General features: G+C 42.2%; 1 protein-coding gene across 5 annotated transcripts in view; it reads left to right on the top strand.

Moving 5' to 3' along the window:
- LOC129701583 (E3 ubiquitin-protein ligase RNF130-like) overlaps positions 1 to 24,649 on the top strand; it is a 95,056-nt gene that overhangs the window by 3,676 nt on the left and 66,731 nt on the right. For all 5 annotated transcript variants that reach the window (XM_055642855.1, XM_055642857.1, XM_055642853.1 and 2 more), the window contains exon 2: positions 21,116 to 21,363. In XM_055642855.1, coding sequence (XP_055498830.1) covers positions 21,116 to 21,363 — 248 coding nt within the window. The remainder of the gene's footprint in view (positions 1 to 21,115; positions 21,364 to 24,649) is intronic.

Below are 24,649 nucleotides of genomic sequence, written 5' to 3'. Positions count from 1 at the left end.
TGCAAATTATTTCAGACTCGGAGAAGCATCCGTGAGAGAAATAGGGAAAATTGCTCCTGTGGTTCCCAAAGCCATCTACCACCAGGGTTGGGTGTGCTACAACTTAAAAGTGTGAATTACTGTGCTCAGTTACATACATGTCATGCAACTGCCTTTGTGGTAAAAGTTGACCTGTCCAGCAATTCATAGAATCCAAAGGCACCGACTTTGAAAGAAAATCATCAGTTGATCAAATTTCTAGAAGTAACAATTGTTTATAAAATATGCGAATCACACGTTGATGTGTAAAGTCTTCATTCCAAAATCAATCTATCTTAATTGAAATAAAAATACACCGTTGGACTTCTACTGCCCTCTGGTATAGAGAATTACAAAGACATGCTAGGATATAGGTTGAGGTTTTTGTGAAGAAACTTGTCTTAATCTTTGTGTTGTATAACTTGTTTATGGAATAAGAAATGTCAAATACGATTAAAATTAGGAGACATTTTTTATTAAAAAAACCTCAACCTAGTGAATCTTTGTAATTCTCTATCCCAAAGGGCAGTGGAAGTCTAGTGGTGTATTTTTGAAATTGTGATAGATCAATTTTGATTTGATTATTTGAGGCATTAAGGGTTGTAAACTATGACTAGTCTCAGACTTCTGAGCCCCTGGAAGTAATCCTCTGTTATCAACATTGACCCTCTCCAGGAATTTTGTATATTTCAATCTCCTGAAATCAAAAGAATTGAGGCCTAACCTGCTGTACCATCTTGTATATGAAGTGATTATCCATAGATTTGTAGTCATGCTGCAGGAAATGGCCTTTTTCACCCATGCTTACCAGTCCTATTTTCCTGCCAGTCCAAATGAAGGGTCCCGACCTGAAATATCAACTGTCCATTTCCCTGTATAGCCATTACCTGATCCATTAAGTTCCTCCAGCAAATTGTTTGATGCTCCAGTTTCCAGCATATACAATCCTTGTGGCTCCATTTTCCAGCTTGTAGACTGCTTGGTCTTGGCAATTCAATTGCTCCTGTATATACATCTTGTATGTTGTGACAGTCTCTGTATCTATCCACTGCCCTCTAAGGCAGCGTTTCCAACTCAACCCATCCTCCTCTTCAAATCTTCATCAAATCCTACTCACCTGGGACTTTGGGCCTTGTTTTGTTGTGCACCGTATTGTTTTTATTTATTGAACTTTGTTTGTTTGTTTTATTAAGTTATCCATTGAGAACTGTGTGTTCCAAACCTGTTGTGCTGCTGCAAGTAAGAATTTCATTGTTCTGTTTCAGTACCAATGACAATAAAACACTCTTGAAACCTCCCTGGCTGTAATTGAAGCCTATGCTTTGTTTTTTTGACACCTGTACAATAGTTATCAAAGAAACCCATCTGGTTAATTTTTGCCGTGGTCTGTATGACAAGTATGTCTTCTTTTAGAGAATTGTAACTAACGTTCCATGTTTGGTCTTACCAAATCAGTATCAAATTATGGATACGGGCATCTTTTCGAATGTTTTCCAATTCTCCACCAATTACAATTGATTCACCTTCCTAACCACCTGCTGCACCTGCATGATAATGTTTAATGATTTTTGCACAATGAAGTTTTGTATAATAACAGTCAGGTTCTTTTAACCCTCAACACTTCAGTCTTTTACCATTTAAACTGTCGTGGAAAACCTTACATTTTTCCACATTGTATCTCTCTGCCAAAATGTTACATGCTCAATCAATCTATTTCTACCCATTTGAAAACCCTTTGTATCCTCCTAATTTTGTGTCATCATCAAACTTTGAAATGTTACATTTGATCTTCTCGCCCAAATGGTGACTGTTGTATTGGTGTGTGAGGTAAAGGGAAATGAGAGATGAGGAGATCATTCCTGTTTAGCTGTTGTTACTGTTGCTCTGCTGTCAAACTACCAGCCATATCATTGTGCAATATAATCCCCTAAATAGTGATTATGTTTCAAACAGTAATAATAATGTTTGAATTGCATCCAGTAGTGTCTAGCATTTGGAATGTTTTTCACAAACTAATTTCCCAGAACAAAGAAAGGAAAATGTTAATGATGTTCCTGTCGGTTTATATCACGAGAATGTCCCTATAACAGATATGTGTAGATGGTATCATTGATGCTGGTGCATGTTCTGACTGCACATAGTTGGCATGTGACAGGTAGCATTTTGATTTGCAGCAGTATTAGTGACTACTCATAAAATATATTACAATCTCCTTTGGCTATATTCACACAAAGATATTCCATCATTTATGTGGAAATTTCATTTTAAGGATACATTTTTCTCTTTAAATGTTGCATCATGCACTAATACCCTTAATCGAGCTCGAATTTTGGAGTGGGGTGTTTTAAGTTTTTTGATATTTGTGTTTCTCCCCCCCTCCCCCACACCTCTTATGCTTTCATTAAAGCACTGAAGCTGAATATCAAAATATCACGTTTCACTGCATTATCCTGAGATCTGAAGATGATGGCAGGCTGGTAGGGCGCCAGCACTTAATGATAAAACAAAACAAAAACAATGATTAATGTATGCTTTCTGGCCCGTGTTGAAGGTTAAGAATGATTGTATATCTTATTCCAGAGACTTCAATTTAATTAAAAAACAGTAAATAACTTGTGGAACAGTGTATCATCAGTTTGAACATGACCGTGAAAGACAAAAGTGACTATCAAAGATTTTGTTTGCGTATTTGATATGTTAAATTAGATGCAGATTAACAAAGAGATACCAACCATTATTCTTGTGAACACACTGTACAGATGCAAAACTTTTAATCTCTTTGCAAATATCTTGGGTTACTTGAATTTTGCATTTCTGCATTTCTACATGACCAGGTTGGAAACTAAACTGGCTTGGCAACCAGAGCAGAAAGGCTTATGAACAGCCAGAGCTCTAATTCCATAATAATTATGCGCCATGTAATTTGGCTACCAAATGCATTAATATATAATTTTGGAGACCTTTCCTCTCTGCTCTTGTGTATGCACAAGAAATGGAAATGTTTAATTTAATATTTAAAATTCAGATAGGGGACTAGTTTGCTCTTTTCAAATGAAGGTTATTTGCTTTTGCCTTTCTTATATTTAACAGCTTTATAATATAATTGAGAGATCTGTTAGATATAATTAAGATATAATTTATTGCCACACAGCCAGGGTCGGTGGAAATTTGGGTTATTAATGACTTAACTGGGCTCAGTGACCAGACAAACTGGTAATTATATCAAATTCAAAGTATCTGGAATTCCCTATTGTGCTGCTTTTATGGTAATCATTATTGTGAAGGCTTTAAAGAAAAGGAATGCTACTTTCCACATTTACCTTGTTTTGCAAAAAGGTTTGCAAAAAATGAATCTTTCTTTTCCCATCCATTGCAGGTTTTATTTATATGTTGTAAACCTTGTAGATATACAATGAAAATTAGCATACAAGAGCACAATATGAGATTAGGAGTAGGCTAGACTGTCCTTGTCTGAGTTTCTTTCAGCATGCATATTGCATGGACGTGGTTATGTTGTTTTTATAAGATTTCTAAGCATAAGAAATGTATAAATGTTATTTGTATATTCATCTTTGGACATGTTTTACTTTTAAATATTGTATCGAACTCTGTTTGTGATAACCTAAATATGATTCATTTCCTGGTCTTTTTTTAGTAGTTGGTAGTGCATCCTACGCTTGCAATTGTTATGTAGTAACGATCATGTGCACAGTGTTTCCAGATGAACAGATTCTATGCAACAACTTAGGGAGAAACATTTGAACTTCTGAGAAGGATGTTGAGTAGGACCCTGGTGGTGACTTGCCCTGGACAGACAGCATTGTGATTCTTTATGCAGGTGGAAGTGTCTCTCTTTGGTTATAATTATAGTGACCCTGATGACCTCTGTCACATACTCCTCTTCTGTGATCTAGATGTCCTCTATGTCCAAAAGAGCTACAATTATGAATGGGATAGTGAAAAGATTTGAAGTGTAGCATCTACCAGAGGCAAAGACATAAAGTACAAGAATTTGAAATAAAAATACAGTATTGTTCAATTAATAGAGGATTCAAATAAGTATCAATTCAAAAGCAAATTATTTGATGATGAGTATAGATACCCATTTTTCCGGAAATTCAGCTACTCTGACAAAATAATGGTAATATCAAATACTGAAGGAAATGGGGAAAATACATTGCATCGTTATGGTGGCCAAACATTAGCATATCATCATTATGAAGGAGGTGGTCTTGGAGGTCTTTAAATGCATGGGGGTGGATAAATCCCCAGGGCCTAATTGGGTGTGTTATGGTACGCAATCCCTAATATGTTATGAGAAGCAAGAAAGGAGATTGGTGGAGTCTTGACAGAAATTTTGGTATATTCGTTAGCCACAAAGCGAGGTACCTGAAAACTGACAGATGGCTGATTTTTGTGCCTTTATTTTAAAGGACAAGCCAAGGAACACCAGGCTAGTGAGCCTTGCATCTGCGATGGAAAGTTATTGAAAGGGTTTCCAAGGATTTTGTATTTGAAAAGACAAAGACTGGTTAGTGATAGTCAGCATGGCTTCATGCATCACCAATCTTGTTTGTGAATGTGACTTTTTAAAAAAGGATTGACGGATAGGACATTAGACTCTATTGAAATTGACTTTAGCAAGACCTTCGACAAGGTCCCACAAGGTAGGCTGTCTGGTAGGAGAGAACATGGGATTCAGTGTGAGCTAACAAATTGGATTAAACAAATTGGCTTGGTGGTAGGAGGCAGAGGATGGTAGTGGATGCTTTTTTTAGATTGGAGGCCTGTGACTAGTGACGTGCCACAGGGATTGGTACTGGGTCCTTTGTCATCGGTATCGTCAATTTGGATGAGAACATGGGTGGCATGACTAGTAAGTTTACAGAGGATACCGACATTGGCAGTACAGTGGACAGTGAAAAAGGTTTGAATGTTATAATGCATAATGATCAACTGTGAAAGTGGGCAAGGGAAGAGCATTCGGACTGAATTTAATTTGGACAAATGTGAAGTGATGCACTTTGGAAAGATAAACCAGGGCAGCACATAGGGAATGGCAGCCCCCTGTGGAATTTAGCGTACAAGAGAATTTAGCGTACAAGTGCCTTGTTCCCTGAAGGGTAGACAGGCTGGTGAGGAAGGTACATAAAATGCTTATCTTCATCCGCCAAGTTATTAAGTACATGTTACAGTTATACAGAATGTTGGTTTCATGGGGTATTGTATTCAGTTCACTATAGAGAAGAGGCAATTTATTTAGAAAGGGTACTGAAACATTAACAAGGATGTAGTTTGAAATGGAGGACTTAATTTATACGGAGAGATTGCATAGAATGGGTCTGTTTTCTCTGGAGCGAGTTGTACATAAAGCACAACTTTACTTGCTGTTGGTGGGATGACTACACGGTCAAAGCTGCACAAATTGACTATATTAAACAAAGAAAAGCATCTGAGCTTAATTTATGACCATATAGATAGAGAATTTGATTTATTCGCTAATCAAGGATGTCGGACGTGGAGACATGGACGAGTAATTTTGCACGGTCCTGAGAAAACTGTTAGATGAGTCGTACTCAGAATATACCGACTTTATAATAATTTGGAGTCAACATAGGCAGCTTATCAAAAGTAAAATAAAATGACCAAAGACATTAGAGACATACCAAAGATAGACACAAAAAGCTAGAGTAACTCAGTGGGCCAAGCAGCATCTCTGGAGAGACAGAATGCGTGACATTTCGGGTCGAGACCCTTCTTCAGAAATTCTGCCTGTCCCACTGAGTTACTCCAGCTTTTTGTGTCTACAGTTTAAACCAGCATCTGCATTTCCTTCCCACACATTAGAGAGACACCTACTGATGAGGTGACTGACATGACTTTTTCAAAATATTCACCTTTTTGTCAAGAAGGAAATCACTTTTTAATCCTATCATTGAAATAGTGATCTGTTGAACAACAGAAGATATAATTGAGCTACAGCAGAACATGTAATTGAGCTGGTTCAAGTTTGTAATCCACGCTAAAGCTAGATGCTGCATAATAGGTTTCAATTTATGCCATATCTATTTGAGAGGCGATTTGATGGAAGTGCATAAAATTATGAGGCACAGTTAGGATAGATGGTCAGTTTCTTTTTTTTCCCCAGGATGGAAATGTCAAATATTAGAAGGCATGGCTTTAATGTGAAATGAGGAAAAGTTTAAAGGAAATTCTGAAGCGTTTTTCCATGCATAGAGAAGTAGGTGTCTAAAGTGCAGTGTGAGGGTAGGTGGTGGAAGCAGATACCATAAGAACATTTGAGGTATTTATATGAAGTGGCAGGAATGGAGGGGTGCAGACCATTTGCAGGAATGCAATTAGTTTAAATTCGCATCAAAGTTGGCACTATAAGCCCAAGGGGCTGTGTTATGTGGTTCAATATTCTATCTAACTTGTTTATGCCGCTTGTAATTTTTCTACTTCAATCAGGTTGCCTCTCTGATGCTCCCTAAAAAACAATTAAGGTTTGTCAAACCTGTCCTTATAGCTAATACACCAACCCAGGCAGCATCTTGGTGAATCTCTTTATTTCCTCTCTAACACTTCCACATTCTTCCTAATGTTTGGCGAGTAGAACTGAATCGAATATTCCAAATGTGGCCTAACCAATGTTTTGTAAAGCTGCAACATGACTTCCCAATTTTTGTATTCAGTTCCCTGACCGAGGAAGGCAAGCATGTTGTTATGTCTTTTTTTACCATCCTATCCACTTGTGTTGCTACTTTCAGGGAACTGCTATGGACAAGCACCCAAGGATCCTTTTGTACATCACTGCTCCCAAGGGTCCTACAATCTATTGTAAACATTCCTCTTGTATTTGGCTCAAAATGCATCACCCCACAATTGTTTGGATTAAACTCCATGTGCGATTTCAGTGCCCAAATATCCTACTGTATTCTTTGACAAGCTTTCATGCTATCCATTAATTTTCATGTCTGCAAATTTACTAATCTGACCATTCTGTAATTTAGTCATCTGACCCATCTGAAGAAGGGTCTCAACCTGAAACGTCGCCCATTCCTTCTCTCCAGAGTTGCGCCCTGTCCCGCTGAATTACTCCAGCATTATCTTACCAGTTGGGTTTTGTTCCAAATCGTTAACATTTTTTTACAAGCGAGGTTCCGACACTGGTCACAGACCTCCAGTCAGAAAAATTACCCTCTACTATTTCCTTCTGTCTTCTGTGACCAAATCTTGGATCCAGTTTACAAGGTCACCATTGATCCCATGTGACTTGAGCTGAATGATCTGAAATTACTAGAAGGGAGTGGAATAGATGCTGGAAATAAGAAATAAAAATGCCGGAAGTGCTGATTACCTGAAATTGTAGAAGTCAGATTTGAGTCCAGACTGTAAAGCATCTTATTGGAAGATGGAATATTATCCATGGAATGCTGCCAACATGTATTTTAAATAGAACATAGTAGAGTACAGCAAAACAGGTCCTTCAGCCCACAATGTCCATGCTACCAAGTATAATACCAAGTTAAACTAATCTCTCCTGTATGAATAAATGTTGATAAGATTCACCTAGATGCCTATTATGGAGAGGAATGGTTAATACTTTCTGTGTACCAAAATGTTCAGATTTTTTTTTTTAAGTAATTTTTCCAGCATTTGCATTAATTTGAATTTCATGGATTGTTTTGATGTGATTGATCCCAGCTGGAGGATCCCAGCAGATCAGGCCGCTTCTGTGGAGGGATATAGTCTTAATCTGATGGCTCAATCTGATCTACTCTGGTTCTCTCACACACGCACATCCTTCTGAACATTATCCCCTAGTCCATATCACCCTGTTTCTGTATCCTCCCCCATCCACTCCGTATCCATTATTCAAACACCCCTCCCACTGGGTTCCCTTGTCCCCTGCTGTTTCCATCTTCCCACCTACCTCCATTATTTAGTTCCAAACCACACCTTACCTTCCTATCGAATTCCATCATCTACAGCCCTTTGTTGCCTCCATATATCACCTCCCATCTCTATTTCACCTCTTCTTTAATTTTACCCTCCCGTACCAGACTCCAGCTGCCAATCAACCCTTAACCTGATCCATCCATCGCTTGCCCGAGCCCTCCCCATCTCTTTATACTGGTTACCTCTCCTCTACTTTTCTGTCCAGGTGAAGGGGTCCCTATCCGAAGCATTGACCTCCGAAAAGTTGCTTCCTGACCTGCTGAGCTCATCTAGCAAGATTGTTTGTTGCTCCAGATTCTAACAGCTATACTTCTGTGCTTCCAAATTGTATTTGTATATTGGGAGTAAACAGGTATTTCAGTTTATATTTTTAAGACCTGTGAACTGTACTGTGCATCAAAAATATTTAATTCCAGTTTTTCTCTTATCCAGTTAGCCATATCTGCATTCATGCTTGTTATTTGTGTTCTTGAGTGATGGTCAGTAATATCTTAATCTTTTAGATGCAACATTCCAGTTGTGGCCCAAAGAATGTTTAAAGTTGATGGTGTATGAGAGGTTCTTGAAGATGAAATGAATAATGGGATTGCTCTGAGAGCTGGCATTACTCGGTGGTCACCTTCTGTGTTGTAAGGGAAATGAGAGAATCAAAACTCCCCTGCAATTGTAATCTGATTCTATTTATGACTCCCAGCTTAATTAACTGCTGTCACTTTCAAAGATGTGACCATTTATACCCATACTCCTGTTTCAGCACTTTTAGATGATTGTCAGGTGGATTAAATTATCTCTTTTATCCTTTCTGTTAGAAGGGTTATGAATGGAATTGAACATTGCATTGTCAGCAACGAATGTTCCTCACTCTGACATACAATAGAGATATCATTGCTGTAGCAAGTGAAAGTAGTTGTGCCTAGGACAATGTTTCATAACATCAGGAACATTCCAGCACTCCCCCACACAAGAAAATGTGGGTGGTTGGCACCAACGACTATAGGGAATACAGAAAGTATTAATAACTTTGAAGTAATTTAGTTACATGTTTTTTTTTTTAAAGAAATATATACCTAGTATGCTGGTTGCTTTGGCCATAGAAGTGTTCAGCTCCTGAGAATCCCAAGAACACCCATAAATCCTTAAAAGCAGTTCTAGATTTTGGGTAGGAAGGAACTGCAGATGCTCGTTTAAATCAAAGATAGACAGAAAATGCTCCAGAGTAACTCAGCGGGACGGGCAACATCTCTGGAGAGAAGGAACGGGTGATGTTTCAGGTCGAGACCCTTCTTCAGACTGAAAGTCATGTGAAAAGGGAAACGGGAGATATAGACGATGATGTAGAGATTTATAGAACAATAAATGAAAGATATGCAAAAAAAGTAATGATAAAGGAAACAAGCCATTGCTAGCTGCTGGGTGATAATGAAAAGCTTGTGTGACTTGGGTGGGGGAGGGATGGAGAGAGAAGGAATACAGGGTTACTTGAAGTTAGATAAATCAACCTTCATACCACTGGGTTGTAAGCTGCCCAAGTGAAATATGAGATGCTGTTCCTCCAATTTGTGTTTAACCTCACTTTAACAATGAGGGAGGCCTAGGACAGAATGGTCAGTGTGCGAATGGGAAAGGGAATTAAAGTGATTTGCGGTATTTTAGGAAGGGGCATCTGGGAGGTTTTGAGAATCATTGGTCCAAATAAAGGGCTGAGAATTTCCTCCAGCGATGATTGATTTCAGGTAACCATTTTATTTTGCACCATGTCACGCTATCACTTGAAAGATTTTCCCCGAGACTTGCATTGTCTCTTTGTTGCGTTATAGTTTGTAGCATGGTACACAAGAGAAGATGGTCATTCGGTGCATCATGACAATGAAACCTGTTTGAAAGCGCTTTCAATTTATCTCTATATTCCCTGCTCTTTTCTGACTAACCTGTACATTTTCCCACCTTTGAGTAATTATTTAATTCCCAGTTGCAATGAGGTGGGTACAATAGCATAATGGTTGTTACTGGAATAAACCTAGAATAGGGAGCTTACATCATAAACAATTGTGAAACCATGAGATTTTTTATCAAACCCCATCTGATTATTAAGAAAATGTGACATTCTACCTGATCTGACTTCTTTTGACTCCAGATCCATAGCAAATGTGGTTGAATCCAGATCTGTAGCAACTCTGCTCACCACTTGGTTCATTGATAATTGGAGATGGACAATAATCGGTGTTGGTTTATTATTGTCATATTGTCTAATGAGATACAGTGTAAAACTTTGCTTTGATTTATCCTGAGTACATCCGCTAATGCAAAAGTGAAAATAAGCCAGTTCTAAGTATAATGTTACAGCTTAAAAAAAGGGCTCCAATCAGGTAGATTAGGAGACCGGAATTCATTCCTACCATATGAGAGTTATGTGCTGTAGTCTGATAATAGCAGATAAGAAGTTGTTTATGAATCTGTGGCCACATGTTTTCAAGGTTTTCTCTAAAGTTGTTGGTTTTGCCAGTGATGCCCACCTTCAATGAATTTGTGAATAGGTATGTAACTGGATTCCATAACCGTATGTGTAGAAAGCAACTGCTGATGCTGGTTTAAACCAAGGATAGACACAAAAAACTGGAGTAACTCAGCGTGACAGGCGCACCTCTGGAGAGAAGGAATGGATGACGTTTTGGGTTGTGACCCTTCTTCAGACTTGAGTCCTTCTCTGCAGAGATGCTGCCTATCCTACTGAGTTACTCCAGCTTTAGATATATATTTTTCATAACAATATAACTGGATATGTAAATTTATTATCATACTTGACCTTATTCTGTAATAGCCGGTTGAAAGGACCTACGGCACATAGAGGAAAGCTGCCGTTCCTAGCCCCTGCCAGTCCCAAACACCGGAGAACCGGAAAGAAGGATGGAGGGAACCAGCGAATGCAAGAGCAAGGGATGGTAAAACAGTGAATTGTGGTCTTGCCTTCCACACTCTCAAGGTCAGCTGCGGGAGGTGCCCATGGGGCACAATGGCTGAAGGTGGCCGGGTGAAGAGAGGGATGACAGTTTACTGGATGATCCAGACAGAGGCGATAGCTAGAGGCCCTGCAGCAGCCTGGGGCTTACCTGGATTGGGTGGCACTCCAGAAGACCGATTGCGCAGTCTGGACTGGACTTTGAAAATGACGCCAAACCCTTGCACACAGCCTCAGTGGACTATTTCTATACACTATGTACTAATTCAGGGGTCGGCAACCCACGGCCCATGGGCCGGATCCGGCCCGTAACCCGAAAAAATCCAGCTAGCAGACGTTTTTTTTTCAATTAGTTTTCGCGACCTGGGAACTGCAGCCAGTCCCGGGGCTCGCAGGCCACATGGGCGCTACAGCCAGTCCCAGAGCACGCAGGCGACATGGGAACTGCAGCTAGTCCCGGGGCAGGCGACCTGGGCGCTACAGCCAGTCACGGGGCTCACAGGCGCCCTGGGAACTGCAGCTAGTCCTGGGGCTCGCAGGCGACATGGGCGCTACAGCCAGTCCCAGAGCACGCAGGCGACATGGCAACTGCAGCTAGTCCCGGGGCTCGCAGGCGACATGGGCGCTACAGCCAGTCCCAGAGCACGCAGGCGACATGGCAACTGCAGCTAGTCCCGGGGCTCGCAGGCGACATGGGCGCTACAGCCAGTCCCAGAGCACGCAGGCGACATGGCAACTGCAGCTAGTCCCGGGGCTCGCAGGCGACATGGGCGCTACAGCCAGTCCCAGAGCACGCAGGCGACATGGGAACTGCAGCTAGTCCCGGGGCAGGCGACCTGGGCGCTACAGCCAGTACTGGGACACGCAGGCGCCTTGGGAACTGCAGCCAGTCCCGGGACACGCAGGCGATTTGGGAACTGCAGCCAGTCCCGGGACACGCAGGCGATTTGGGAACTGCAGCCAATCCCGGGGCATGCAGGCGACCTGGGCGCTACAACCAGTCCCGGGGCTCGCAGGCGACCTGGGCGCTACAGCCAGTCTGGGGAACGCGAGAGATCTGGGAATTGCAGAAAACTAATTGAAAAATATGTGAAAACTAATGCGAAAAACAATACCTAGTGTTACACTAGTTAGTAAGTATTATTAGTATGTATTATTACTAATTTATGTATTATTAAGAGGCTTCCTCACGGGGCGACTTGATGCAAGAGGTAACCAGAGTTGAACATCGTGGGAACCTCGTACGATAACCGTACGGCATTCGTGGACCACCGTGGCGCTAACGGCAGGTACTCGTGTAACTTGTTCACTCGGGAGAAAATTCAAGCAAGCTTGAATTTCTCCAAGAGTGACTTGTACACTTGTGGTTGAACATTGAAACATTATATGGACGTAATGGCCAGTACGATATCCGTAATAACTCTTGCGTTTACCGTGGGAACTCCTGCGAACGGTGAACCCGGAAGCTGGACAGAGGGGACAGAAGGTGAGTAAAAAAGGTGGTCTCAATGTATGTTAATGTGTGTTTTTTCCTCTTGGGCATTACTTTGTTTCTGTTGGAGGCTCCACATTTTATTATATGAAGTGTGATAAAGCTTTTAACTCAGCAGTTTGATTTTCAGTGCTTGTTTACCTCATTGTTAAATAAATATATTTTTTACTATCAGATTGATGTCTGCAATTCTTCATTAACACATCACTACAAGATGAATGTCTCTAATGTTATAACCCCTCTCATGCTGAAACACAAAATAGTTGAAGGGAGGTGATATAATCACATTTTCATTATTTTTCATTTTTGAGTGTTCAGGTCCCTCAATTGCTGAGCTATTTAAACGTTTGAAAGTTTCACCTCTCAGTAGATAATAAAATAAGACAATCATCACGGTCAATGTGAGACAAAGTCTTTATTCCTATTTGACAATATAAAAAGATGACTTCTTGCACATCCTTGAGAGAAGGTGCATCTCTGGGAAGAAACCAAAACAACAGGCGTTTGCCTTTGACTGGAAAATAAGGGTCTCTCATGATTTGTTTTCGCAAACATGAAAAATCAACGCAAATGAGGCTCGCTAGATTCCCGAACCAGACTAGAAGCAACGCAATGTGTAATTCCCAGACAAGATGCTTTCCACCGCCGCTGCGTAGAAGCACTGTAGGATCCTTTAAACAGATTCTATTCATAAACCTCCGCAACAAGCCTGACCAAATCCTCAGAGGCAATAAAAGGGAGTCAATACAAGGGAGGATGATTTATAGTGTGTGAAAAATCAAAATTGACATCATTTGTGCCACGTGATGATTTAACAACACTTCACAGCTCACAATGTTCTTTCAAGATTTAACGGGAAAGCTCGGGAGACGGACAAGTCACTAGCACAAATTACAGAAATGCCGAGTACCCATGGGAACTCTTTATCTACGCCCCGTTATATCGTGTGATATCGTGCTAGACCACGATCACTTCACTCTGGTTACATCTTGCTTCAAGTCGCCCCGTGAGAAAGCCCCATTACTAATTTAATTAGTATGTATTATTACCTCCATTTATTAACTATGGTGATAGATATGGCCAGCCATCCCGTCACAGTCATGGGTCCTGGCCCCTTTGCAGAACAAGGTTGTTGACCCCTGTACTAATTGATGATTGTGTTTAGGTATGGCATTACTTTACTGAACTGTATGCAAAAAAGAATTTCAGTGTATGTCTGAACATGTGATAATAAAAAAACATTGAACCATTATAAATGCCCTCTTTCGCTTTGCATGAAGCAGGGCAATTGCATAATTCTGCTGTATTGCACTCATTGTACTTGTATTTATTGTTGTTTTTATCATTATTATATGTGTTCCGTTATGAGCTTCATGTGAACAAAGAATTTCATTACACTCTAGTGTACATGACAATAAACTAATCTAATCTAATCTTCTATCTATTCCTGGTTCCCTATGCAATCATGGTCATGACTTTATTATCCAGAAAGTTTTTTGTGAAAATATTACAGCTACTGTTTTACCCTCAAAGTTTTGTTTACTGTTTCAAGGCAATTAATAAAAGGTCGCTCATGCACAGACTTAATTTGTGAAATCTTTCATTTACTCTTTATTACATTTTCTGTTTGTTCGCTTGTGTGTCAGATGACGTGTAGCTTGCTGTTGGCTTCTGTTGTCGTCGAACATGTTGACAGAATTGGTCGCCAGACACGTCACAGAGTGCATCGTGTCATCGTTTCAGGGGATCGGCTTCTGTCATGATCCCCACATTTTCTGTAATTGTGCGTTTTCTTAAACATTGTTGAATAAAAATTTCTTTGCCTTTTTACCATACTAACCAAATTGATCCTTGGTTGGCTAAACCATATATTTTAACATCTGACAATGCATTTGTTTCGACCCGGGGCTTATTCCCTCATTTAATTTATCATTTTGTTCATTATACATGGGAACCCTGGGTTAAAATTACCTGACTATGGATGTTCAATTTTGTGCAAATTCTCCCATACATTAAACCAATGATAAAGTTTCATGGCATTAACTTTTGTCTAGATACAGTATATCTTCCATTAGTGTAATTATTGGGGTGATTATTCAGTAATGAAAGAATTATAGCAACTGTACGTTGAGGAATACAATTTACGTAGCTGATGAAAACGAATGTTTCTGGTTTGCAAAAAATTGTCCTCAGGGCAGTGCTCAGCCATGACACCCTTGTATAATGAGAAGACTGCATGAATTTGTTTTTTAACTTCTCTTCGTGCATTTTTAAAGGTGACTAGACTAAGTGGGACCCGTTGCGTCCCACATCACACGGGAGGGCTGGACCCCCAACGCAATATTTCACCTCTCCACCGATTCCAATATTGGTGGCCAGTGGGGCGGGAGGGGGGGGGGGCTTTCTGGAGCGCTAGTATGGGTGTTGTGCGCTGAAGGGACTGGTTTCCAGAGGCCTAGTATGGACATTGTGGGCTGAATCGATTCTTAGTCTGGCGGCCCAGTCACTCAAGCCTGTTGTGCTGGCAGCTCACTCACTCACGGCTGGTGGGCTAGCAGTTGACTCGCAGTTATTCCTTGAAATTCCATATCAAGCAGGGTGCAAGGCCACCAAATTCAAGTGCAGTTTCATTCCACTTCAAGCAGGGTGCAAGGCCACCAAAGACAGCAAGTCATGACCTCTCCCTCCCCATTTTGCAGAGACTGAGCCACACCCACACTTCCGGGTTTTATAGTCCCTCCCCCATCCCACCAGAAGGGGCTTGGCCTTCATGGCATGATTGACAGGAGAGAGAATCTCAACATTTTATAAACACTAACTCTTTTATTTTTCATCGATGGGAAAAATCCTGATGAGAGGAGGGGGATTGAGTAAGATGGCCAAAAATCACAGCCGTATGTGGTAGCATTTTTTCAAAATAATATAAAGCGCAAACAGGAAGTGGTCAAGATTAAACTTTTAATTAGATACTAGACCAAGTGCAGACCCGTTGGGTCTGTTTCCCCAATGGAGTTTGCGGGGGGGGGGGCTGCGGCATCACACTCACATTAACCACCCCCCAGACACACAGGTGGAGGGAGGGGAGAGGAGGAGGAGGAAACGGGACAGATGTGGGAGGGAAAGGAGAGCAGGGTAGGGGGGGAGAGAGGGGGGTGGGGGAGGGGATGGGGGGGAGAGAGGGGTGGGGGGGGGGGGGTGGGGGATGGGGCGGTGGGGGCGGGGGGGGGGGGAAGGAGAGTGGGGGAAGGGGGGAGTGGGGGGGGGGGAGAGAGAGAGGGAGAGGGGTGCGGAGAGGGAGAGGGGGAGGAGAGAAGTGGAAGAGTGGGGAGGGAGGGGTAGGGGGAGTGTTGGAAGGGACAGAGGGGGAAGAATTTTGTACGTTTCTATAAGATCCTCCCTCAATTTTCTAAAATCTAGCGAGTACAAGCCGAGTTTATCCAGTCTTTCTTCATATGAAAGTCCTGACATCCCAGGAATCAGTCTGGTGAACCTTCTCTGTACTCCCTCTATGGCAAGAATGTCTTTGAGCATTGGGCATTGTGACATCACACGATGGAACGTTCACCAGGTGCTGGTGCTCCTGCAAAGGCATATGTAAATGAATCCATTCTGATTGGACATATGTGAACATTGGGCATTGTGACATCACACAATGGAACGATGTCGGCGATTCTGCGTCTGGTTTCGGAGTTGCAGGGAATCAAAGGAAGAAAGGCAGCCGGCAGCCGTCCATGTAAATGGATCCATTCCGATTGGACATCTGCGAGTATTGGGCATTGTGACATCACACGATGGAATTAATCCAAAGGCAGCCGGACGGACTGCAGGCGGCAGGCACAGAGTTTTTTAATATATAACTAGACCAAGTGGAGACCCGTTGGGTCTGTTTCCCCAACGGCGTTTGCGGGGGGGGGAAGCTGCGTCATCACACTAACCTTAACCACCCCCCAAACACACAGGTGGGGGGAGGGGGGGTTGAGAATAGGGGAGGGAGGGGGGGGAGGAGGAGGAGGAGGCGGAAACGGGACAGATTTGGGGGAGAGAAAGGAGAGAGGGGTAGGGGGTGTGTGAGAGGGGGATGGGGAGGGAGGGGGAGAGGGGGGGAGGGAAGGGGGGAGAGAAGTGGAAGAGTGGGGAGGGAGGAGGAGAGGGGTAGGGGGAGTGATGGAAGAGGGATAGGGGGAAGGGGGGGGGGAGAGAGGGAAGGGGGTGGGGGAGAGAGGGAGGGGGTGGGGGAGGGGGAGGGAGAGGGGTGAAGAGAGGAAGCGGGGGATGAGAGTAAGTGGAAGAGTGGGGAGGGAGGGGTAGCGGGAGTGGTGGAAGAGGGACGGGTGTGTGGTGGTGGAGGAACAGAGGGGTAGGAGGAAGGGGTGGGGGAGGGAGGGGTGGGGGGGGAGGGGGGGGGAGAGAAGTGGAGAGAAGTGGAAGAGTGGGGAGGGAGGGATGGAAGAGGGACAGAGAGGTAGGTGGAAGGGGGCGGGGAAGAGGGAAGGGGGTGGGGTAGAGAGAGATGGGTGGGGGAGAGCGGGATGGGTGGGAGAGGGAGAGGGGTGAGGAGATAGAAACATAGAAATTAAGTGCAGGAGTAGGCCATTCGGCCCTTTGAGCCTGCACCACCATTCAATATGATCATGGCTGATCATCCAACTCAGTACCCTGTACCTGCCTTCTCTCCATACCCCCTGATCCCTTTACCCACAAGGGCCACATCTAACTCCCTCTTAAATATAGCCAATGAACTGTCCTCAACTACCTACTGTGGCAGAGAATTCCAGAGATTCACCACTCTCTGTGTGAAAAATATTTTTCTCATCTCGGTTCTAAAGGATTTCCCCCTTATCCTTAAACTGTGACCCCTTGTGCTCTGGACTTCCCCAACATTGGGAACAATCTTCCTGCATCTATAGCCTGTCCAACCCCTTAAGAATTTTGTACGTTTCTAAAAGATCCCCACTTAATCTTCTAAAATCTAGCGAGTACAAGCCGAGTCTATCCAGTCTTTATTCATATGAAAGTCCTGACATCCCAGGAATCAGTCTGGTGAACCTTCTCTGTACTCCCTCTATGGCAAGAATGTCTTTGAGCATTGGGCATTGTGACATCACACGATGGAACGTTCACCAGGTGCTGGGGCTGGGGCTGCTTCTATGGGTGAGAAGCAGTTTTCTTTTGAAATTTGGGGGGGAGAAGAAGGATTTGATTAAAAATGTGTACATAAACACGACGAAATGTAATCAGGAGTGGATACTTAGAAAGAAAAGTGAAATCTCTACCGAAATGGAAAAGATCTCGGCGATTCTGCGTCTGGTTTCGGCGTAGCAAGGAATCAAAGGAAGAAAGGCGGCCGGCAGCCATATCCGATTGGACATCTACGAGCATTGGGCATTGTGACATCACACGATGGAACGAATCAAAATGCAGAAAGGCAGCTGGATGGATGGCAGGCGGCAGCCACAGACTTTTATATAATAACTAGACCAAGTGCAGACCCTTTGGGTCTGCTCCCCCAATGGTGTGATCCCCCAACCCAATATTCCACCATGCACCCGTTTCCTCCAACGGAACTGAACCCGTTCCCAAATGAAAGATTCCAGCGCTCCCCTGCCTCCCAATTGCACCTACCCTGCCTGCTGAAACAGTTCCAATTGCAATACCAATTGGCCCTCCCCCTCCTGTTGAAGCACTTGCTGTGATATCCCATTGAGGTGAAAAGTGTTCCTGTCTTGCAACTTTTTTTTGAAGTGTGTTGGAAGCTGATAGGAAGGAGCAGCCGTCCATGTAAATTGATCCATTCCGATTGGACATCTGCGAGTATTGGGCATTGTGACATCACACGATGGAACGAATCAAAAGGCAGCCGAAAGGCAGCCGGGCGGCAGGCGGCAGCCACACAGTGTTAATATATAACTAAACCAAGTGCAGACCCGTTGGGTCTGCCCCCCCAATGGTGTGATCCCCCAACCCAATATTCCACCATGCACCCGTCTCCTCCAACGGAACTGAACCCGTTCCCAAATGTAAGATTCCAACATTCCACTGCCTCCCTCAGCAGTGGATTAAAAAAAATTCCAATTTCACTTACCCTGCCTGCTGCAGCAGTTCCAATTGCAATACCAATTGGCCCTCCCCCTCCTGTTGAAGCACTTGCTGTGATATCCCATTGAGGTGAAAAGTTCAGAGTGTTCCTGTCTTGCAACTTTGTTTTGAAATGTGTTGGAAGCTGATAGGAAGGAGCAGCGAATCAAAAGGAAGAAAGGCAGCCGGACGGACGGATGGCAGGCGGCAGCCTCAGACTTTTATATAATGATAGATAGATAGATAGATAGATAGATAGATAGATAGATATAGAAGATATGTTCGGACTTTTTCTTTCATCCATATATTTTGGCTAAGGCTACAGTTTCAGCTGACATTAAATGTTCACCTTTTCATCGCATTTGCCTACATTTTCTTTGAAAATGATTTTTTTTCAAGTATTATACTGGGTCTGGAAGGTTTGAATTCAAAGGAGAGACTGGATTTATGCTGGCTCTGCTTAAAGCATGCATATTTAAAATCAAAATTGAACACATTTCATAAATTTCATCTGTTTAAATGTGGCAGGAACATTTGTCTGCTTATGGACTTGCCAAATAACAGCTGCTCCCAATTTACTCTCCTTGACTCCTATCTAATAACATTGTAATTTGCCCAAGTCCAATTTAATACTTTCCCCTAAGGTTCAGACTTGTCCTAACTCATAAAACGAGATGAAACCTGGGCAGATCAGCCATTATATTGAGTGGTGGGGTGGGCTTGGGGACAAAGTGGCCTAACTCCCAATCCTATTTTCTTAATTCTTGGGTAAATGTTTGGATCATTAAATTAATAAGGTCACAGAGAATGAGGACAGAATGCTCTATCACAGGAGGCGTAGATAAGACCATTCCATCTTGCCCTTCATGTGTCCTCTATATGGACACAAGGAACTGCAGATGCTGACTGACAAAATATAACATAGATAGATAGATAAATACTTTATTAATCCCCTCATGGAAATTCAGATGTCCAGTAGCCAACACGTTCAGAACGTAAAACAGACAATACATAAAATACGGCCAATACATAAAAGCAATAAATACTTTAAAATAACCCAATAAATAACTATTAAAAGTGCAAAGCATCCACATACAGATTAAAGGTTAGTATTATAAAATCTAATGACTGCAGGGGTGAAGGATCTCCTGAACCGCTCTGTTCTTCAGCGCAGGGAGAGGAGCCGGTTATTGTTCCGTGCTCCTCTGACCCTCCAGAGTTTCATGGAAGGGGTGCCCTGAGTTGTTGAGGATGACCTACACCTTGCTCCTCATACACCTCTCAAGCACAGCCACCACAGAGTCCACTCTCCTCCCCAGTACTGAGCTAGCTCTTTTCACCAGCTTGTCCAACTTCTTGCTGTGTTTATCAGTGATGTTGTTACCCCAGCAAGACAACAGCGTAGAAGATGACACTTGCAACACAAAGTGCTAGTAACACAACCGGTCAAGCAGCATTTCTGGAAAACATGGATGGAGAACATGTATAGGTGACATTTTTGGGTTGGGACCCTTTAGACTGATTAAGGAGGACAAAGCTGTAAGAGGTGGGGCTGGGGCAAAGGCTGGCGAGTGATATAATAAATTGTAATAAAAAGGAACTACAGATGCTGGTTTATACCAAGGATGGACACTATGTGCTGGAGTAACTTAACAGGTCAAGCAGCATCTCTGGAGAATATGGATAGGTGACATTTCGGGTCGGGACCCTTCTCCAGACTAATTGTGATGGGTGGGAAGGGTGGGGTCAAAAGCAAGAAAATACCAGGACAAAATTGGATTTGGCAACAGATGACCTCGGGCAGGGAGGTTCCCTAACAGGCCAACTGTAGCTTAGAGACGGTGTGATTCCAAGACTGATACATCCTTAATAATTGTGGAAATGGTTACAGACTTTTAGTGGGCGGGGAGGGGAGGGGGGGAGTGGAGGGAAGAGTGGATGCAAGTGAAGGATGTTTTTTTTATTTGGTACATGATTGGATAAGGGCCTAAGATGAAAAGACAAAGTGTGAGATAAGTCAATAGGTATGGAATGTGAAGCCAGTGGAAGGAACATAGGTGGAAGGAAATGGGGAAAGGGAGAAATGGGTGCACATACAGGTGGGGCACAGGGAAAGGGAAAAGGAGATGTTTGCCCCCCCTCCACATTTCACTCCTATTCTATCATCTTCTTATCTTCCTTCCTCGGGCTTCACATTTATGCATCTTCTCCCGCATTTGTCTTTTCACCCCTGCCTTTGTCCAACCATCTGCAAATCAAAAACATCCGTCATCTGTATCCACCTATCACTTGCCAGGCTTTTTCCCTTCCACCAACTCTCTCCATCCCTACTACAATCAAACTGAAGGGTCTCGACCTAAAATGTCACCTAACTATGTTTTCCACAGATGCCGTCTGTCCCACTGAAGTACTCCAGCACTGTGTTACTGTTCCTGAATAATGTTACTGACATTTGTTTTTGATTAGTTATTTTTCTAAACGTCAACGAGGCCTGATGATTCCAGGAGGAAATGGGGATGGAAAAGAAGCTAAAATACCCATTCTCCAAACAATTTTGAGATTTTGATTCTGTTAATTCTGGCGATTAAGTGCATTATTTCTGTTTCTTTCAGGAACTGGTGACATAGTTGCCATCATCATTTCTCAGCGGAGAGGTCGTGAGATTCTGAGCTATATGGAAAGAAACCTCACTGTGTTGATGTCCATCACAGTTGGACCATCACATTCTCCAAAGTATAGCCGTGGCTCCCTGGTCTTCGTTTCCATATCATTTATTGTACTGATGATTATATCACTGGCGTGGCTGATCTTTTATTTCATCCAGAAATTCAGAAATGCAAACTTACGTGGGCGGAATCAGGTCAGTAACTTGCTATTTAAAATATTCATTTGTTTTAGATTTTACAGACGTGATCTGTTGCAAATGTTAAGTATGACTGTAGTTTGAAAACTCTGAAAATATGTTTGTCAAATGACTGGTTCTGCAAAGTGGATAATTGTATATTTTGAACATGGTGTTTAATATTTACAGGAGTTTATTCATTTGTAGAACCCGCCAAATGCAAGTGAAATTGTAAAGAGCTGAAACTGGTGGAAGAAATGTAATTTTTTAGTTAAAGAATGAATGGAATGGAAGGCCTGAAAAGAAGGAAACCGACTGGATATGCACATTTAAAGCATGTTGATCAGGAGCAATGGATTACACACTTCAAAGTTTTAAAGAAATGCTTTGAGGCGTTCTATACAGGGTGATTGGTTAAAATTGAACAAAGGAAAATAATGAAAAATACTTAATACTGAAGGAAGAATATAGAAGGATGGGGATGATTTGACAAATTTAAGTTGCACTTTAAAGTTATTGTAATTTTTTTGAGTTTACCTGTTTAGTTCTCCAGTATCATTCCATAACTTCAGGGACCAAATTACTGAAGTTATTTACAAGTATATCTCAATATTACAGTTATTTAAAATGTTTAAATTATCTTGAACCTAATACCTTTCAGTAATCAAATGCTATAATATTGTGTTAATATGAACAAAATGCTGCCTCTACAAATGCTGCCTGACCTGAGTTATTTCAGCACTTTGTGTTTTACACTCAAGTAAAATGTGAATATTATTTCAAAGTAACCCAGGAAATGAATGAATGATGAATGAATGATTGAATGAATGAATGAGTACGTTTATTGGCCAAGTATGTACACATACAAGGAATTTGCCTTGGTGCTCCGCTCGCAAGTAACAACACGACTTACAGTAAAATATTAAGAATAAACCATTATAGTTTAAGTAGAAGCAATGAACATTGTTTCAATTTTTTTTTTTAATAAAATTTTTGATAAATATATGAAATGTGTTTAGCCTGTGAATATTTAATCTGTAAAGGTAAATGCAAGGCAAGAGGGGCCATTTCCATTGCAGCACTGTTTTCAAAATTATGATCAATTTTTAAAGGTTGATGGATTATTTTCTCTCAAAAAGGATCAGTGTTGAGAGATTATCAATGGGGTGGCACAGTGGCGTAGCTGGTAGAGCTACTGCCTTGATGCTGGCAACTTGGGTTCCATCCTGACCTCGAGCACTGTCTGTGTAAAGTTTGCACGTTCTCCCTGTGACCATATGGATTTGCTCCGGGTTGTCTGGTTTCCTCCTATGTCCGAACGTTGTGGAGTTTATTGGTTAGGTGTAGGAAGGAACTGCAGGAGTAACTCAGCGGGGTAGGCAGCATCTCTGGAGAGAAGGAATGGATGACGTTTCAGGTCGAGAGCCTTCTTCAGACGCGGGGGAATCATTCGGGTCTGACCCAAAACGTCACCCATTACTTCTCTCCAGAGATGCTGCCTGTCCCGCTGAGTTACTCCAGCTTTTTGTGTCTATCTTGAGTTTATTGGTTAGTTGGCCCACTGTAAACTATGTAGGGAGTGGGTGAGAAAGGGGAATAGCATAGAATGTGTGTGAACGGCCGGTATAGATTGATGGGCTGAAGGACCTGTTTCTGTGCTTTATCTTTCGATCCATTATCCTCATGGAGAATTAGGAGTGGTTTGAGGAGAAACTTGAGCATGGATTATTTTGATGCAATGAGTGCTTATTGGGGAAAAACCGTTAAATTGTTTAAATATTTTATTTAGTGGAAGATAATGGGGCCATAGAGAAAGTGTATGATGACAATAAGCTTGGTTTGCCTCATTGAATTTCATCGACACAGGATCATGCATTTATGTAATGATTAACGTTAAAAAGATTCCAAGCCAAAGGTGACAGTATTAAAGTGAATGATCAAAAGCCAATGTATTTTGTAGTGTTGTATTTTAAGGGATATATTTTAAGTGTGGGCTTGAAAGGAAAATGGAGATGAGAAGGTCTGAAATTAAATTATTTAGATTCAATGCACTTGAATTTATGATCTATGTGGTTGATACTACCGTGGCTAAAGGGCCTGTCCCACTATGGCAACCTTATTTGCGAGTTTAGGAGAGTTTGCGCTCGCCACAAGCTCGTAACATGGTCGACACATGGTCGTAGGTGGTCACTGGTAAGTCTCCTTCATGGTCAAGAGGAGTTCCCGCCTAGTGGTTACTACGACAGTTTGGTCGAGGAAATTTTTTCAACAAACTGAAAATGTTTCTGCGAGTAAAAATAGGTCGGCATGGAGAAAATAGATTATTTTGAACTGGTAGCCACTAAGAGTGGATGGGGGGGGGGGGTTTGAGGGAGGATGGAGTGAGTGCGTGCGGGATGGGAAGGGCAAGGGGCGAGGTGGGGGGTATTGGACAGTTTATGGTCTTCAGATAGGAAACAGGATTAAGAAGGTACAATCACAAGAGAAGGATCAGTCAAATTGAAATAATTGTGATTTTCAAATTGTAAAATAAGGAGGTGTTTAAGAAGGAACTGCAGATGCTGGAAAATCGAAGGTAAACAAAAGTGCTGGAGAAACTCAGCGGGTCCAGCAGCATCTAAGGAGCGAAGGAAATAGGCAACGTTTTGGGCTGAGATGCTTCTGAAGAAGGGTTTCAGCCTGAAACGTTGTCTATTTCCTTCACTCCTTAGATGCTGCTGCACCCTCTGAGTTTCTCCAGCACTTTTGTCTACCGTAAAATAAAGAGGATTCAGGGAAGATTTTAGTGATTTGCAGCATTCTGGGCACAGAATCGTATAATGCTCTGAATGATAAGATACAGAACCGTGGTGGATTTATAAATAAACTGCTGAACCAATTCAACCTGTCCAGTACATTCCAGAGGATTAATAACAGATCATCCCTGTTATAGGCGACATAGTGACGCAGCTGTTAGAACTGCTGCCTCACATGCCAGAGACCTCGGTTCAATTCTAACTTTGGGTGGTGTCTGTGCAGTTTGCACATTCTCACTGTGATTAAGTAGGTTTTCTCCGGTTGTTCCAGTTTGCTCCCACATCGGGTTAATTGCCCCTTATGTGTTGGTAGTCAATGGGAACATGGGACTACATAGAAGTAGTGTAAACGGATGATTGTTGGCAGCAAGGACTTGGTGGGCTGAAGGGCCTGATTCCATGCTGTATCTCTAAACTAAACCTAAACCCAAAGATTTATAAGCAATCAAATCCAAATGTGTCGCATATTGCTGGGTCTTTTAGTGTTGATGGGACAGCAAACTTTGAGG

The sequence above is a fragment of the Leucoraja erinacea genome, chromosome 11 (assembly GCF_028641065.1).
Source record: "Leucoraja erinacea ecotype New England chromosome 11, Leri_hhj_1, whole genome shotgun sequence".
In the NCBI taxonomy this organism is placed as follows: Eukaryota; Metazoa; Chordata; class Chondrichthyes; order Rajiformes; family Rajidae; genus Leucoraja; species Leucoraja erinaceus.
This window is presented reverse-complemented; position numbering and strand designations above follow the sequence as displayed.